General features: G+C 49.6%; 1 protein-coding gene across 1 annotated transcript in view; it reads right to left on the bottom strand.

Moving 5' to 3' along the window:
* Positions 1 to 16,803, bottom strand: part of GPR107 (G protein-coupled receptor 107) — a 56,722-nt gene that overhangs the window by 17,974 nt on the left and 21,945 nt on the right. Inside the window, exons 10-14 of the mRNA XM_055541398.1 lie at positions 14,364 to 14,439; positions 12,716 to 12,789; positions 12,207 to 12,324; positions 9,926 to 10,056; positions 6,537 to 6,580 (exon numbers count right to left, since the gene is read on the bottom strand). Coding sequence (XP_055397373.1) covers positions 6,537 to 6,580; positions 9,926 to 10,056; positions 12,207 to 12,324; positions 12,716 to 12,789; positions 14,364 to 14,439 — 443 coding nt within the window. The remainder of the gene's footprint in view (positions 1 to 6,536; positions 6,581 to 9,925; positions 10,057 to 12,206; positions 12,325 to 12,715; positions 12,790 to 14,363; positions 14,440 to 16,803) is intronic.

Raw genomic sequence — 16,803 nt, 5'->3', positions numbered from 1 at the left:
GAATTTTGGGTGATGTGAGACGGGAAAGCTTTTGGGGTTTAAAGAAATTAAAAATCACTGTATTAAGCCAATCTCAAAAACTAGATTTTTTTTTTCTCTCATTCTCTCTAATGACAGTCTACTTAGCCATATGTTTGTCACCCTCCCAAGGGTCACAGACTTGTTTGAAATTTTGCTGAAGGCCATACAACCCTGCCCACACCTGTGGTGCTGGGTGCCACATGCCGGGGTAGGGCATCACGGACGCCACGGGACAAACAGCAGAGTCAGAGGGTTGCCACGTGCTCTGGTGAGGCGGCCCTGAGCACAGGACGGAACCCTCCAAAGGCCTGACCCATGCCCCCTCACCTCACGCCTGACCCTCGCCCCCTCACCTCACGCCTGACCCACGCCCCCTCACCTCACGCCTGACCCTCGCCCCCTCACCTCACGCCTGACCCACGCCCCCTCACCTCACACCATAGGAGATACGGGCGTTTTATGAATGCTTCTGTCACGCCACCCAGAGAGAGAGCCATCGGGTTACTTAAAGAAAATAATGGGATTCCCATTAGAGTAACAGGTTAGGAAAAATATCAGGGCAGAGGATGATGTAAAAGTTATTGTTCCAATCAAACAACAACAAACACAGTTCTGGACACAGAGCTGGAGTTCAGTAAATAGTTAAAAGCAGTGTGAGCTTTACAGTTTTCTCAGTGCTCAGTATAGAGTGAAGTCAGTCAACACCGCTACACTGTAGGTGTGGTTTCTAAGACGGTATCTCTTGAATGTCTACAGCAGCCAGGAGCCGGCAAACTCTTTGTACGGGCTGGAAAGCAAGCGTTTCAGGCCCTCTGGGCCAGGTGGTCTCTGCCACAGCCCCTCAGCCCTGCCACCGCAGCGCAAAAGCGGCCACAGACCACAGGCATACACAGGGACACGGCTGTGTTCCAATAAAACTTTATCTACAAAAACAGGCAGAGGGTTATTTATCTTCCTTTCTCAGCAGTGGGTTTTTTGTTCGGCCTATTTATATGAATAAACCCAAATAAAACATTCACCCCCACCGTTAATTGTCCAGAATGAACAGACATCTTCGTCACAAGAGTATGGCCAACTAAGTCTGAAACGGGCTCAGCAGGTACAGGAGCAGAGAGCCAGGCAGTCTTCCGCTCCCGCTTGTGGCCCTCATGACCAGCAGAGCCTCCACAAGTCTCACCCCTAACACACAGCTCCCAGACTTTTGGTCTCGGGACCCCTCCCCACTTTCAAGAGCTTCTGTTAATGTGGGTCAAGTCTACCAGTACCTACTGTATTAGAAACTGACACAAGTTTTTTAAATATTTAATAATTCATTTATAGGTTAACAAAAATAAATCCATTATGTGTTAATAAAAACAATGTTTTCCTCATAAAATAGAAAACTCAAATTTCAGGAGAAGAGTAAAACTGTTTCCCATTTTTGTAAATCCCTTAAATGTCTGGCCTAATAGAACAGAACTGGATTCTCATATTTGCTTCTGCCTTCAATCTGGTGTGAGGGAGTGTTCTGATTGAAGTTTATAAAAAAAAAAAATAGGGCCTGATCAGAGGCAGGCCTTCTCAGAGAACTGCAAACAGTCATCTTTTAAAGCTTGACAAGTGGTAGCTTCTTAAAGACAACTAAGATGGGGAATCTGAAACTGTAGCAATGAACTTGCACACTGTCACAGTAAAATCTGCTGGTCCATCTCAAACTTGGAACAGATCTTTTATTCATGCATGTGTAACATGCATTCATCAGGTGGAAAACATTGTCCGTATGTGTAACATATATTCATCAGGCGGAAAAATATTCTCTCACTGAGTTAAAGGAGATCTCTAAAATACTGAAACTCTTCATCATAAAATATTTACATTTATTAATATCACCTCTGTTCATATCAGATGTCTGTTAAAAATTGGGAAGCTGTCAAGTTTACAGGGGTAGATTCTACGTTTTCCTAAATTAAAACCTGTGTTTTTAAGCGAAAATGAGATCACTGACAACATATACTTTTTGTTTTCCTGAAGTGACATACACACTTCATTCATTTTCAAGAAAATGTCTGTCAGAAGCCCAGGCCTGAGTAACTGTAGTCTGACTGTCATCATTCCTTCAAATAAGAAAAGTGCCCTGGGCCTTCCACGGTTAGGAATCTGCCTGCCAACGCAGGCGACATGGGTTGATCCCTGGGTCTGGGAAGATGCTACATGCTGCGGGGCAACTAAGCCTGTGTGCCACGACTACTGAAGCCCGCATCCCTAGAGCCCCTGCTCCACGAAAGAAGCCGCCGCCATGCGAAGATCTCACACCCCAACCAGAGAGAGCCCGTGCAAAAGTAACAAAGGCCCAGCACAGCCCCAAAATATGTCCTGAGAGAAAGCAGCTAGCGGAGCTCACAGCTCACGCAACTGCACACGCGCTTTTCCTCAAGATGACCGCCACACTCCAGGTGGAAGCAGAAGTGCTTCCTGGGCATGTCCCATTCCACGCGGAGCGGCGAAAGACGTAGTCCAAGGGCTGCGATGTACCGACATTAAAAGTTTCTCCTAACTCATCAAGGGCTCTCTTCAGTGACACGCGCCTTCTCCACCCCTGCGAGGAGGTGAAATGAAGAGAAGGCAGCGGCCACAGCAGTCTGGTGCCGCGGCCTGAAGCCTGCTGAGGCTCCAGCTGGTTTGCCCACCACTGCTTCTGCGCCGTCAGTGCGAAGAGCAACAGCAAAAGAGGCTGATGACGTCGCGTTACGAAGCAAGTTCTGACCCCGAGGACCCTCTGGAGGACAGTTGCCCTGACGAACCGCTGTGACCTCTAGAGGTCACAGCTACTTTTGGAACATGGCGGCGGCTGGAATGAAGCCACTTCTCCACTCCCCCAGCAACCAGCCAACCACCATTTGTTTCAGGGCTTCTGAAGCTCATATGAAAGCTAAGATGCCCCAGAACACGTCCTCTGAAATTTTCCTCAGAAACCCAAGGGGGTGGTGGGGAGGGAGATGCTCAGAAGCAGAGACTGTTAATTAGACGCAGGGTGTGTATCCCCAAGGCATCCTCTGAGGTAATGACACTGGAGAAAGAGAAGGGAATAGGAAGGCAGGCTCAAGGGCAGAGACGGCAATTCCTGGCAGGCTTGAAACGCAGCGGCAGCAGTCGGACGTGCCTGTGAAGACTCCATGAAGCCGCCTCTCAGAACGCAGCGCAGCAATGACTCTAAATGACAAAGGACGTGAGAAGAGCCACCGCGTGTGACAGAGGAGACAAACGCATGACTTCAGGACAGTGGGCAGCTTCGCCCTTCATGCTTTCCTTCATATTCTCTCAGCTTCAGTCAGAAGGAATCCAGAGACGAAGAAGTCAACAACGCCAAACCCACCTCTCTGAAAGCACCGTGAACCCCAAGTGCAGGGAGAACAATGACAAGCAGCGCTTCCCCCACTTGCCATCAGTCAGCCTGGACGGCACATTCTTAAGAAGCTATCATTCTTAAGCCCAAGTCACTGTCAAGGTCATGTAAGTAGTCAGTGGAATAAAGAGCCTAAGAGTAAGAACCAAAGTGTCAGGCTCCATCCAACGAAAAGCTTCCAAATCCAGTAGGAGATTTTATCGTCCACGGCCTTCACTGTCAGCTGTCTCAAGGATGGGCAAGATCTCAGGAAGGGCGAACTGAGGAGCAGAGGGGCAACACCGCATTCCAGACCCAGGGGGCCCACGGACGGTGTGCTCCTTCGAGCCTTCCCGTGCCGCCTCACCGCTGTCCTGGGCGGCAGAGCGGGGCACGGCCACTCAGCAGTCACGCCTGAGGAGGGCCTGCCAGCACAGCCAGCTGTCCCTGAGTTCTCTGCAGGGGAGACATCAGTCGCAGGGACACGGCTGCCCTGACTCTGCAAGGGTCACAGTTTTAAAAGTACAGAGTGAAATATGCATCTGAAGATGAGCTCAAAAGCATCCCCCAGCCCAAGTCAGTTCAATGAAAGAACTCGGACCAAGAAGACACCCCTATTCTCATCTACTCTGTCCCCCTTTCAAAGGGTTTGAGATATCTGCTGATAGGAAATGGGTGCTTTCTTAATGGCCTGTCCCCCTGAGAATGGTGGACGCGAGCCCTGGTGTGCCCTCACGACTTCCGGCTCTCAGACTGGCCCTCCACTCAAGAGGCCCCTTGCTGTCACCTGGTGGAAGGAACAGGAAACTGCCTCGTGTGCCCTCAACGATGACAAAAGCATGCCTGCTCCACGATGCTTCTCTTCACTACAGATGTGGGCGGACAGGGGTGACCCCTCCTGGCTGCACCATCTACCCCAGGGAGAACACGTCACTGGATGCTCAGCCAGCGGGCAACTTCTCATGGAATAAATGGCCACAGAGATAATTAATTGCCACAGTCGCCCTTCAAGTCCTCTAAAAGGAAGGTGGAGAAGGCAGAGAGGCGTCAGAGGGTCAGGACGGCGGAGAGAACGGGAGAAGGCAGCGCTGAGGAAGAGCCAGGAACTCACCAAGGGAAAGAAGAGGACAGATAAAACTGAACTGGAGGACATTACCCTTGGGGTTTTTAGACATTTTCAGTCAAACAGTCAGAAAAACGAACCCAGAACCACAAGTGTAAAAAGATTAAAACAAAAAAGTTAAAATGTCACATCTCAACACATTAAAGTCAGAGAAAGATCTATTAAGTTACAAAAATAATAAAACGGGACTCCCCTGGTGGCGTGGTGGGTAAGAATCCACTGGCCAACACAGGGGACACAGCCAATGCCTGGTCCGTGGAAGCTCCACGTGCCTCAGGGCAACGAGGCCCACAAGCCACAACTAACTGAGCCGACTTGCTGCAACTGCTGAGGCCCATGTGCCTCGAGCCCACGCTCCAGAACAAGAGAAGCCACCGCAGTGAGAAGTCCACACCCCGCAACTGGAGAAATACCGCGAGCAGCAACAAAGATCAAACCCGGGCAAAAAATAAATAAGTAAATAAATACAGCAGTATGTACACATTAAAAATAACAATAATAAAACTAACTTTACATACAACATGCATAGAAGAAGGAAAAAAATAAAGTCAAGAGAATGCCCAAACAATACGTATTCCCAGGTTTTTTTTTCTACTTTGGATTCTCTTGTTTGTGACAAGATGCTTTATGAAGACTCATTTGTGGTTTGTTTTCTGTAGCTTTCCTTTATCCATTGAGAGAAGGCAGGAGAGTTCTCTGATATCCACGGCTCAGAGGAAGGCTATGCAGCCAGGCTAAAAGCAAAAGATTTCTGCAGAGCACAGTCCAGCTTCAGCTCACTGAAAAGAATCTATCATTGAGGGCATTCCAGAGGGAGAAGGGAACCCAGGGCCTTTGAAGGAAGAGAGTAAAAAACACAAGAGAGCTATTTCCTGGGACAAGAAAGAAAATGAGCTGGCACATTCTTCGAGGGGTGGGCCTGTGGCCCCCCGGGGAGCCGAGGGACCTTGGGAGCCTGGAATCTGAGCACTGACTGGGGCTCCCAGCCTGGCATGACCCTCACACACCAGGCTACCCACAGCAAGACCTGGATAGCAGGAATCTCAACAGGAACTACTCTGGGCCCCAGACTGTGTACTGAGCTCTCAGTAAGAAGCTCAGAGTGTGCCTGACACTGGTGAGAAGGCTTGAAGTCAGGTTAGTTCAAACTAGAGAAAATGATGTGATACTCGTTGTACAGCAAGTGTGAAGGAAGATTCCTACCTATTATTTACCAAATTTTCCAAAATGAATCCACATTACTTTTACAATCAGAAAACAGATCGACAACATATTTTATCTAACGACAAGTGAATAATCTGCCTTAAAGAACATTAGTACAGCACTGGGTGTGTGACTTCACGGATCCAGAGGCAGGTGGGACCTTTGCGAGTCTGGCTCCTTTGACCCCTGTGGCCTGAAATGCCCACTTGGCCCACGGCACCCTGCAGTCCTGGACGTGATTCAAATAAGCCCAGAGCCACACACAACACTTTCTCTGTGGTTTCTTTTCTGACTTAGGAGGCCGGGTCGGAAAACCTAGAAGATGCAGGAGGGTTCTAACTGCACGACAACTTAAAAATCAGAGCGCTTTAGAGGTTCTTTCTGGCATCAGTCTCTTTTTAAATTAATACCGACACATCTATTTTGAAAGTGTGTTAAGTCAGCAGGAAGGGACGCTTTACACATAGCCATCCCGGATCCGTAAAACCTTCTGTTCGCACGGGGAGGTGTTATCTGGTCCTTCCAAGACAACGTTTGCTCCTCCTGACTCAGTTTTGAGAAGGTGAGGATCACACTCACGAATGGAAATGCGGTGAATCATCTGGTAAGCAGTCACCCCCAAGCCTTATACAGCTGGGCTCAGCAACGCTCCCCACCTGCCTCGCCACCCAACAACCAGGCTGCTCTTACAAAGCCCCTACACCCACCCCTCCCCACAGGAAGCCAGCATCGTGGGCCCCCGCCTTCCCTCTCCCCCTCCGCAGTGCCCAGGCATGAGGCTTTAGGGAAGGCTGGCTAAAAGAACAAAAAGAACACAAAGGAACTTGCCTTTTCCATCTGTGGCTGATGCTTCTTGTAAATGCCTGATTGACCTAAAAATAAACATTTGCAGAACAAAAGGTTAGCTAATGAATTTGCATTCCTCTCCATTTTCAGTGCTAGTAACTTGAGGCCTTGAATTTCTCCACATAAACTGAAAGGCTGGAACGGATGACTTTATAGAGCACTCCCTAGACACTGAGATGGTTGACAACCAAGCCTCAGGCATGTGTGGCTCTCAAGCCTTAGAGTTAAAGACGCCCTCTGCTGGCTGCAAGAAGTCTGGCAAGGGCCTGGTGTGAGGGGAGAGATCAAAACACAGTCTTGAGCAGAGTGCATCTTCTGTTGCTGCTAAGTCGCTTCAGTCATATCCGACTGTGCGACCCCATAGATGGCAGCCTACCAGGCTCCTCCGTCCCTGGGATTCTCCAGGCAAGAACACTGGAGTGGGTTTCCATTTTCTTCTCCAATGCGTGAAAGTGAAGTCGCTCAGTTGTGTCGGACTCAGCGACCTCATGGACTGCAGCCTACCAGGCTCCACCATGCATGGGGTTTTCCAGGCAAGAGTACTGGAGTGGGGTGCCACTGCCTTCTCCATTGCATCTTCTATTAGGTTGGTGCAAAAGTAGCTATGGTTTTGCATTGTTGAACTTTGCTGTTTGATTTTGGAATACATTCTTAAGTAAATGTGGTTATGTTATACATCACTTTAATGCACATTCCTCACTTTATTACTTGCTGTTTATTTTATATTTATTTTAAACTGGAGAAATGACACCATTCCTCCAAGCATCTTGACAACTTCTTGCAGGGAAAACGCTTCCACAACCAGCAGGAGGCAAAAAATGCTTTCCAAGAGCTCGTTGAATCCCAAAGCACGGGTTTTTATGCTACAAGAATAAACAAACTTATTTCTCGTTGGCAAAAATGTGTTGATGGTAACGGTTCCTATTTTGATTAATAAAGCTGTGCTTGAGCACAGTTATAGTGATTTAAGGGCTTCCCTGGCGACTTAAACAGTAAAGAATCCATCTGCAATGCAGGAGACCTGGATTCGATCCCTGGGTTGGGAAGATTCCCTGGAGGAGGGCATGGCAACCAGCTCCAGTATTCTTGCCTGGAGAATCCCCGTGGACAGAGGTGTCTGGCAGGCTGAGTCCATTGGGTCGCAAACAGTCAGACACGACTGAACAACTAAGCACACACGGTGATTTAAAATTCACGGTCAAAACTGCAATTGCTTTTCAGCAGCCTAATATCTAATCTCAGTCCCACAGCTATGCCCGCACCCCAAACGGACTAAGACAATGCAGGTTCAGCGAGCTCACCTGCCACCTGGAGAGAACGGACCCTATAAGGTCACAGGCCGACCTCTAAAGCCTAGACCTGGGGGCTGTGAGCACAAGGATTCATGCAAACTTCTGACTTTGCCGAAAACAAGCTGGCCTCCAAGGAGTCTTTTCCAGCTAGGAAGTGCTGGCAACTAATTACCATTAGTACAGTTCAGACAGGGGAACAGGAACGTTCTTAAGGAAGGTGTGGACCAGCGTTCCAGGCAGAGCTGAAAGGCACGGAAGGAGGGACTGTCTGAGAGGAAGGGCACAGCGCGAGCAGACCCGCTACAGGGGGAGGGCCAGGGTCTCACGGACCTGGGCTGCAGACCTAGCCCAACCAACCACTCTAGACTGGACTGTAAGTCATTCCTCCCCAAAACTCTGTAGTCTGCCCACCTCGGAGAACTGAATGGCACAACACGTGAAATTAAGGAGCACAAACATGACACCAAACCGATGCTGGCTGAATCTGAGCGTCCAAAAGAAATTCTGACAGTTTCTTAAATTACCTCTCTAGTACTTGAGTTTTTCTCATTTTACAGCAATTTTCAGAACATCTACCGTGAAGAATCTTGCCATTTGGCATCTGCTCCTTAGTGTTGCAATCAATGACCGGCAGGAAGTGACCCCTTATAGCTCCACAGTGCATCTCGGCCTTCCTCAATTTCCCAGGTCCCTTCTTTTTTGGCCGCACTCGGTGGCTTGCAGGATCCTAGTTCCCGGACCAGGGGTTCCAACCGGAGCCCCCAGCAGTGGAGGCTCAGAGTCCTAACCACTGGACCACCAGGGAACCTCCCCACAGGTCCCTTCTATGTTAGTGTGCTGAGGGTGACAGACATCAGAGTGGGGGCTGCGGCTCTGTTCCCTAGTAGTAAGACGCTCTTTCCAACTGGAGACGATGCTAGTCGTCCTGTTTCAAATGTCTGGGTCGCTATTCCTGAACAGGATACGGGGTGGTTGCGGAGACTAAGAAGACTCATTTGTGCTCTCTCCTAAGCAGGCAGCTGTCTGCTGAACTGATATGTGAACATGTGTGATGTACGAGTTAGGTTAAGAGTGAATCTAACATGCTTGGGACTTCCCCGGTGGACCAGCAGTTAAGACTCTGTGCTCCAAATGCAGGGGCCCAGTCTTGATCCTTGGTCAGGAAACTAGATCCCACATGCCGCAACTAACATCCAGTGGGCCCCAATAAATTTTTAAAAAGTGGATCTAACTGACTGAAACGAGGATTACACTCCATTGACACCAGGTTCTAAATAATCCGAATAATGAACGACCCCATCAACCCCAGGAGCATAAGAATACTAATTCACCGTGCGGGGCACTGCAGTATGGGAACATCTCACTTCTGAGAGAAGACAGCTAAGTCTATTTTTTAAAACTTTATTCCAAAAGAACTGATTGCTTTCAAGTGGCCACAGAACTAGATCATAATGAGGGCGAGCTTCTGATTTCTGTGAGCCTTTCTTTTGCTACTTTCTTTCTTCCTATTGAAGCAAGAATTTCCTTCACTTGGATGCGCTCTGAGGATATTCTTCCTCTTCAATCGCTGACTTGGCACTAACACGTCTTTACACATAGTCAAAGCACAGTATATGCATCTATAATCTGCCAATTCCAGGAATGAAGTGAGTCCATCTGATGATATTACGTTTATGAGCTGAGAACTACCACTGGTTTTACGTTGATGTACTTCCTCTTTTTCCATCTAACTTGGCAAGAAGAGGCTATCTGTAGGCTTTCTTCAACTTCAACCCCGTTTCCTTCAAATTTACACGGCTGTTTTATGTTGCTACTGAGTTCTCGTCTCCAAACCCTTCTCCAGCATCTGAGGTGCTAAACGTCGGTGCCAGGTGAGCACTACTGCAGTCCCCTGGGGAGCCTAACAGAGACACAGACTCCCCAGTCCCGCCTGGAGACCAACTCAGGTCAGCCTGGGACCCAGGAAGCTGTCGTGCGCCCCGGGTGACTCTGACCAGTTTGGGTTCGGCGGGTCCAGCTGCCAGGCTGGATGGACATGCCCGTGGCGCAGGCGTGGCCTCCCCGCCCAGGGGCACTCACCACACCACCGGGAAGAGGATGGCCCCGCAGCACAGCAGGTCAACCAGAAACAGGGAGTCCTTCCACAGGCCATACTCTGTCGTCCCCTCCTCGGTGGACTCTATGATTATGTAGGCCACATTGGCCAGGACCTGTGGGACACAGGAAGCATGGACAGATCTGTGAGACAGAGCCCCGGGGCAGTGGACACCCGGGCCTACAGGCTGGGCTGTGTCTGCTCCATCCTGTCATTAAGCAATTAGCATGTTATGAAAAGTCCCTCAGCTGGTCAGACAGAAGGCAACAGTTTAAAACCTGTGACACCTTTGAGCACAAGGGAAACACAGTTGATTAACTATTCTTTTGAAGATTATCACTAGGTAAGAAAGCAGAGGAATCCCACCTCTACTCCATGCAAAGTCCGTGGTCCCAAACACTCTGCTTCACTGCTCTCCAGGGAATTCTCCATATTGCCACAAAAATGGGAAACCTGTCGTGCTATGACTTAGGAAGGGTAGTTTCTCTTTCCATCTAGGACATATCAGTTAAATCATCACTGAAGCCACACTTAATACAAATGCAAAAATTAGCCTGAAATTTCAGTCTCCCAACGACACCCAGCCTCTGGGCTCCTCCAGAAGCCTGGTCCATCGTACAGGTCTGCATCTGTGGCTCTGTCTAAGAAGACAAACTGGGAAATAAACAGCTGAATTCCATTTCGCCCTCAGGTCGCACGCTGGACACAAGGCACGAGAGGTTCCCGAGGCACTGGTGTGGGACCAAGCGCCAAAAGTGCTCCTGAAACGCCGTGTCTGCTTCGCTCACTCCCTACTTGGGAACGCGCAGTGGCTCCCATGACCAGAAGGAAACAGTTTCCACTTGTCAAGGCTGATGTTCAAGGACTTCCCAGACTAGCCCTTGCATTTAAATACTCATAACTTCCTTATATTTGATTGTCTAAATGGCCTTGCTTCCTCAGAGTGACCTGCCTTGTAACCTTGTGTTTTTGTTCCTTCTGGGGAACAGAAGAGGGAAAGCTGGGAAGAGCCTCCATTACGTCACTCCGGGCTGCGTGAAGAAGAGTGGGGCTGAAGGGGAGGGCAGCCGCTCCTGGACGGAGGGGGAGACGGGGCAGGACCCCAGCCACCGTCTCCCAGCTCTTGAGGCCTTGGTGGGCTGGAGAACACTACCCGGCAGAGAAGTGGCCATGGTGGCTCAACAGCCAAGGCCCGTCCAGCGCCTCAGCCTCTCCTGCTCGCCCCACGTTGTCACGTTTGCCTCCGTCACGTGTCCTTCCTTAAAATCTAGGCCAGGCCCATCTCCACCAGACAGCTCTTCCAGATCATCTGAATTGAAGTGAATACTCTCTCGTTGGAAACCTACAGAGACCGGTCTGTAGCATTTACGTGGCACTAACACATGTCTCTGATGATTGAAAGTGAAGATGGTTTTGCCACAAACATTGCCAAACCATCAATCACCAGGTGAGCGGGCTGACCTGGGTGCCTGGGGAATTGGCACCACTCCCATCCTCACCCGCCACACTTGCACTGGGCTCCAAATGATCACGGACGAGAACGACTTTATCAATCAGATACTCTCTGGTCAAGCAGAGCTGAGGAGCTGTGTGTCCCTGCCAGGATCTGTTTATCATGCATCCTTTACGTCCAGCTTCTACCTCCAATAAGACTGCTACACGTAAGACAAAGTTCCTCTCCTGAAGGGCTCACAGTGTTATAAAGCTGGCCTCAGTCCAAGGCCCCAGACACACGCAGCTCTTAATAAACACTTGCCCCCATGTCTCGTATTCTACCTTGTGGAAACTCACTGGCATCATTCACATTTTACAATAATTTGTTGGGAATTTCCTGGCGGTCCAGTGGTTAGGACTTAGTGCTTTCACTGCCACGGTCCAGGTTCAATCCCTGGTTGGGGAACTAAGATCCTGCAAGCCGAGCAGCACAGCCAGAAAAAAAAGAAATCATTAACCAAGTCATGGTGTACCCAAGCTTCTCTGCTAAGAGGACCATCAGATGCAGAAAACGCGGCAGTATGTTCCCTAACTTCTCAGCAGCTCCCTGTTCATGTGCTGTTTAAAGACAGCGGATGGTGGAGCATCTCCCAGTGCAAGAACCTGAGATCTGGGTCCATTAGAATCCAGAAAGACAGGCCCAGGCTTCAACCCCAAAGGCAGAGGAGGGGGGTTTCCGGGAGACCCAACTCCCTCTCCCCAGACAGGCCTGGAGCTAAGCCCAGCAAAGGCTCGAGAAAAGGAGGACGAGCAGGGTTAGGGATCCTTTACCTGCAGCGGGATGACAACCATGAAGACCTTCTTGTCTTTATCAGAAAGGATGTGCTTAATGAAAGCCCAGCCAGTGCCGATGAGCGCGATGGTGATGAACAGCAGTGCCCCCTTCAAGCTGCAAAAGGGAAGAATGAACAGACATCAACAGGTCTCTTTAGCCTTTCACTCTGAGTCACAGTCTACAGCTCATTCTATGGTTTCATGCACTTCCTCCAAAAGACAGATGGCCAGACGTAGGGAACGCACGTCAGTGAACAGCGTTTCTTTTCCGGCACAGAAATAGTTAGCTACATGGCCCACTGTTGTGCTGGGAGGACCCCTTTGGGAGCATGCTGACAGCCCCAAGTTCTCCAGTCAGGACAGCCACCCACATGCCACACGGCTGCCCGGGAGGGTGGGGCCGTCTCCCTCGCCCTGGGGCAGGTCTCCTGTGAGCTCGGCTCCCCAACCTTGCCCAGCCATTACGTCACAGGACGGGTACTTCCCGAGGCACTCTCAGTACTCACAGGTGAGTGATGTAGTACACCACAGCCCACCCTTCAATCGGGAAGCCCTGGGAGGAGATGTAGTGGTAGTCGATCTGCAAGAAAACAAGTGCGTTTCAGAAAGGTCTACCAATGCCTTACCCACAGGAAACGCCACCAGAGGCCCTTGTGATGGGGACACCCGCCCCCACTCCCTAACCCTGCACTTGCGGACGCACAGTGAAGCGTGTGAGCGCACTGCGAACGGCAGGGAGCTTGAGAAACTAGATAGAAGGGCTCCACGTCACTAACCCCTAGTCCAGGTCCCTCTCTTTTTTTTGGCCCCACTGCATACCATGTGGGATCTTAGTCCCTGACCAGGGATCGAACGTGCAGCCCCTGCAGTTGAAGCATGGAGTCTTAACCTCTGTCCTGGCAAGGAAGTCCCAAGGTCCCTCTCTTGAGGCAGATGATTCACTCTGGCAAATGGCTGCCTATTCTCTTCTTATAAGAAATCTCCAAGGGAGTCCCTGGTGGTTAGGAGTCCAGGTTTTCACTGCTGGGTCCCGGGTTCAATCCTTCGGCAGGGGAACTGAGATTCCACAAGTGGTACTAAATGGCTAATTAATGAATTAATATATAAAAGTAAAGATGTAAAAAACCAAAAAACAAAAAAATCCTCCAAATGTCACGGGTATTTTCAATCCCAGGCAACAGCTTTCTCTCTCATAGCCTTGCTGCTTACATAAGAAATAACTCAGTTAAAAAACCTATGTGGAACCACCCAGCTTCAACTCTATTTTCTTTGCGGGGGAAAAAAAAAACCAAACCTGTAAATTTAGAGCTACCTGAAGCTACCAATGAATTTCCACTAAAGTGGCCAGCTTCAGTAGTGCCCCAAATGCTTGCAGGCAGGATGCCCAAAGCTGACATCAGTTCCTTCATGCACCTTTCATTCCTCCTCAAGTGGCTGTCTGGATATGAAAGTGACCCAAGAATCCCATGACTCATCATCTGCATGATTCCATAAGGAATCTTTTTACCTTAATCCAAATGGGAAACTAGCCAAATAATCGTCATTTCTTGAAACTACAACTGGATACATTATTACTTTTTCTAGGACAACATTTTTAAGGGCAGTAGGCTCTTGAGAGTCTGGAGACTGTCACCCTCACAGATGGGGCCCACGGATATCTCGCAGGCCTACAAAGTGGGGAAGCTGTGACTGTCTCCCACGGGCTGGCTCATTTCAGTCTGCATCAGCACTAAACATTCAGAGCTTGACTCAATTCTTATGCCTCAATCTTTAGAGTGTCAGTTTCCTCTCAAACAAGTATGCTAACAGTGAATTTCAAATCAAATGGGAACATGGGGGAATATTTCAAAAAATAAAGGAAGCTGTGGAAACAATTCATGAGGTGGCCCTCTAATCTCAAGAAATGACTAGAAGGGTGAAAAAATAAACACCTACAAGAGAAAACTCTGAGTCTGTAGGTAATATCTAAAGATGTTTTAAGTCTAGCACTAGGGAGGTTATGATGATTTATCCCATGACCAGCCCTTCCCGGACCAAAGGAGGCTTCATTGCAAAGGCATTCTTTTATCTGTTGTTGGATGTAGCCTGTCTTCCAACTTATTTTCCCTGATAGTATAGGTATTTCATAAATGACTCCAAAACACGAATACATACTGCGTGGAACACCAAGGAAAGAGACTTGGTGAAAGGAAGGGCAGCCATCAGCCAGTGAATTTTAAATACATCATTCCTATAAAACAGAAAGAAAAGAATTTAAGGACAATTTCACACTCCCAAAGGACAGCCGAAGCCCCACCCATCATATATTTATAAGGAAGTCGTAAATATGATCTAAGCAAACCACAAACACAAAGCTTTTTTAAAAAGTGGTTGCTGCCAGCAGAGAAGGTGTGGAATGGGGTTCCAAGTCATCTCTACCATGTAATCCAACTCTGTGAATGGAGCCAAGTTATGCACAATGGGTTCCCAGGCCTGATAAGATGGAAATCTAAACAGGTTGCCAGTTTCCTCTCCGGAAACCACCCTGGAAAGCCCACAGAGGCAAGAAAGAGGCAGATGGATCTATGAAAATGGCACCAAATCCCCAGGAAGGCAGAGGTGACTGGGCACAGCTCTAGGGGAAATCGCTAGCCCAGAGGAGAGGTGGGCTTGGTGCTAGGTAGGGATAGTCAAAGACCGTGCCCCTCTCTGTCCCCTCAAGGCTGGAACCTGCCAAACACACCAGGCCAGTGAGACACAGCACCCACTCCCCCCCACATCCTCTACGGGCACTAGTCCACCCTCAGGCTGCCAGACATTCAATTCCTCTACCCCTTCCCGCCTCGCCCTAGGAGTTAACCTGTGAGACACACAAAACCATGACAGAGAAAAAGTTTTAAACCCTATGAAAGAAAGCAAAGACTTGAGGAAGAAGACAGGGGGAATTCCCACTCTCTGATATCAAGATAATCTGCAAAGATACAGCAGTTAAAAAATGCGGGACAGTGAGCATCAGAGAAGTAAACCAACAGAACAGACTAGAAAGCTTAGAGATAGATTTGTGCATGTATGGAAGCTTAATATTTAAGGTGACACCAAGTCAATGGGAAAAGAATAGGCTGCTTAATAACTGGCACTGGAGGAAAAAAAAAAACAACAACCTCAGCTCAAACCTATATAATAAATGAGGAAAGCTGACCTCAACTTCACACTTACCTATACCCCAGGGGGATTTGGCTGCTAAACAGAAAATAGACATTTTGTGATCTGGAGTAGGAATGGGCCTCTCAGGATCCATGAGGCACGACCCAGAAGGCTACAATTACATGGCCTCGACTCCATCAATGTGAAAGATTTTCCCTCAACAATTCAACTGGGAAAAGAAATCGGCAATGTCTTAAGACACGAGGGACTGAGAATCAAATGTGCACGAACTCAAGCATAGCAACCCGGGACAGACAGCAAACCCGGCAGAAGGATAATGCAAACACGGGCCGCCACGCGGGGAAGCCCGGGAGGCTGATGTGTCTCTGCAAAGCTAATTCTAGAGACACGCCAGAGAAAACCAGGCACCGGCTCAGGTGTCAGTGCTGGCGCGTGCGGCGGCAGCACCGCCCGCCCAGGCCTGCGGGAAGCAACCTGGCAGCGCTCAGCGAAACTGAAGCAGCGCACGCCCCACACCCAGCGCGCCTCCTTCCAGAATGAACCTCAGAGGCTGCCCAAGCCATCTGGGGACAGGCAGGCGGGCAGGTGACAGGGTAGGGGAGCAGGGAGATGAGGACAAGCTAAGGGTCCACCACGAAGGGGGCGGGCAAGCTAAATGGGGCACCCACTGGATGACAAGGAGCTGAACAGCCATGAACTGGGCGCGCACGCAGCGATGTGCTTACATCTTAAAGAGGATGTTACCAAGTGAAACAAGGTACGAAAACAATACTTACAGACAGGACAGTTCATATAAATTAAAAATACATTCAATACCAATAAATATGATTTGTTTATCAAGATACACAAATACCCCAAAATACAGACGAAACACATTTGGGCGGCTGGCCGTGGGTGGGAAGGAACGAGAGAGGGGACAGGAAGTCAAACAGGAGAGGGCCTTGCACAGAACGATAAGGAGGGCGGGTCATGAGTGACGCACGCCAGTTTCCGGGCTGGCTTCCTCCCTGGTTCTTTCCTGCTCCAGGGCCTACCTACTTGAAGGTCGAAAGGGAAGTCAAGGCCAGAGGAGTTTGTCGGTTCTCAATAGCCACGAGACTCACCCAGGCTGCAGAGCCGGCAAGGGCTGGGCTCACCCCCACGGCCTGGCCCCCTCGACCTGCAGCCTGGGGGACAGTGGCGATGGCAGGTGAAGGCAGGCAAGAGTTCGAGCTCCGGGGGGGGCAGCGACCGGGCTCACACACGGGCTCTACCCTGACCACCCTCCTCTCATGAGGCCTCAGAAACCTCTGCTGAAAATGGCACTACACCCAGCACCGTGCTGGGCAGAGAGAGGCTCCAAGCGGGCCAGCTGTCCGTGTTCCCTCCCCCTCTCCCCGTGCTCCGGGGCCACGACAGAACTCGTGGACGTGAGAGAGGCCACGACGGCACAGCAGACCAACATGGGCCC

The sequence above is a fragment of the Bubalus kerabau genome, chromosome 11, assembly GCF_029407905.1.
Source record: "Bubalus kerabau isolate K-KA32 ecotype Philippines breed swamp buffalo chromosome 11, PCC_UOA_SB_1v2, whole genome shotgun sequence".
NCBI classification, from domain to species: Eukaryota; Metazoa; Chordata; class Mammalia; order Artiodactyla; family Bovidae; genus Bubalus; species Bubalus kerabau.
Note: the sequence above shows the minus strand (reverse complement) of the source record. Positions and strands in the feature narration are given on the sequence as shown.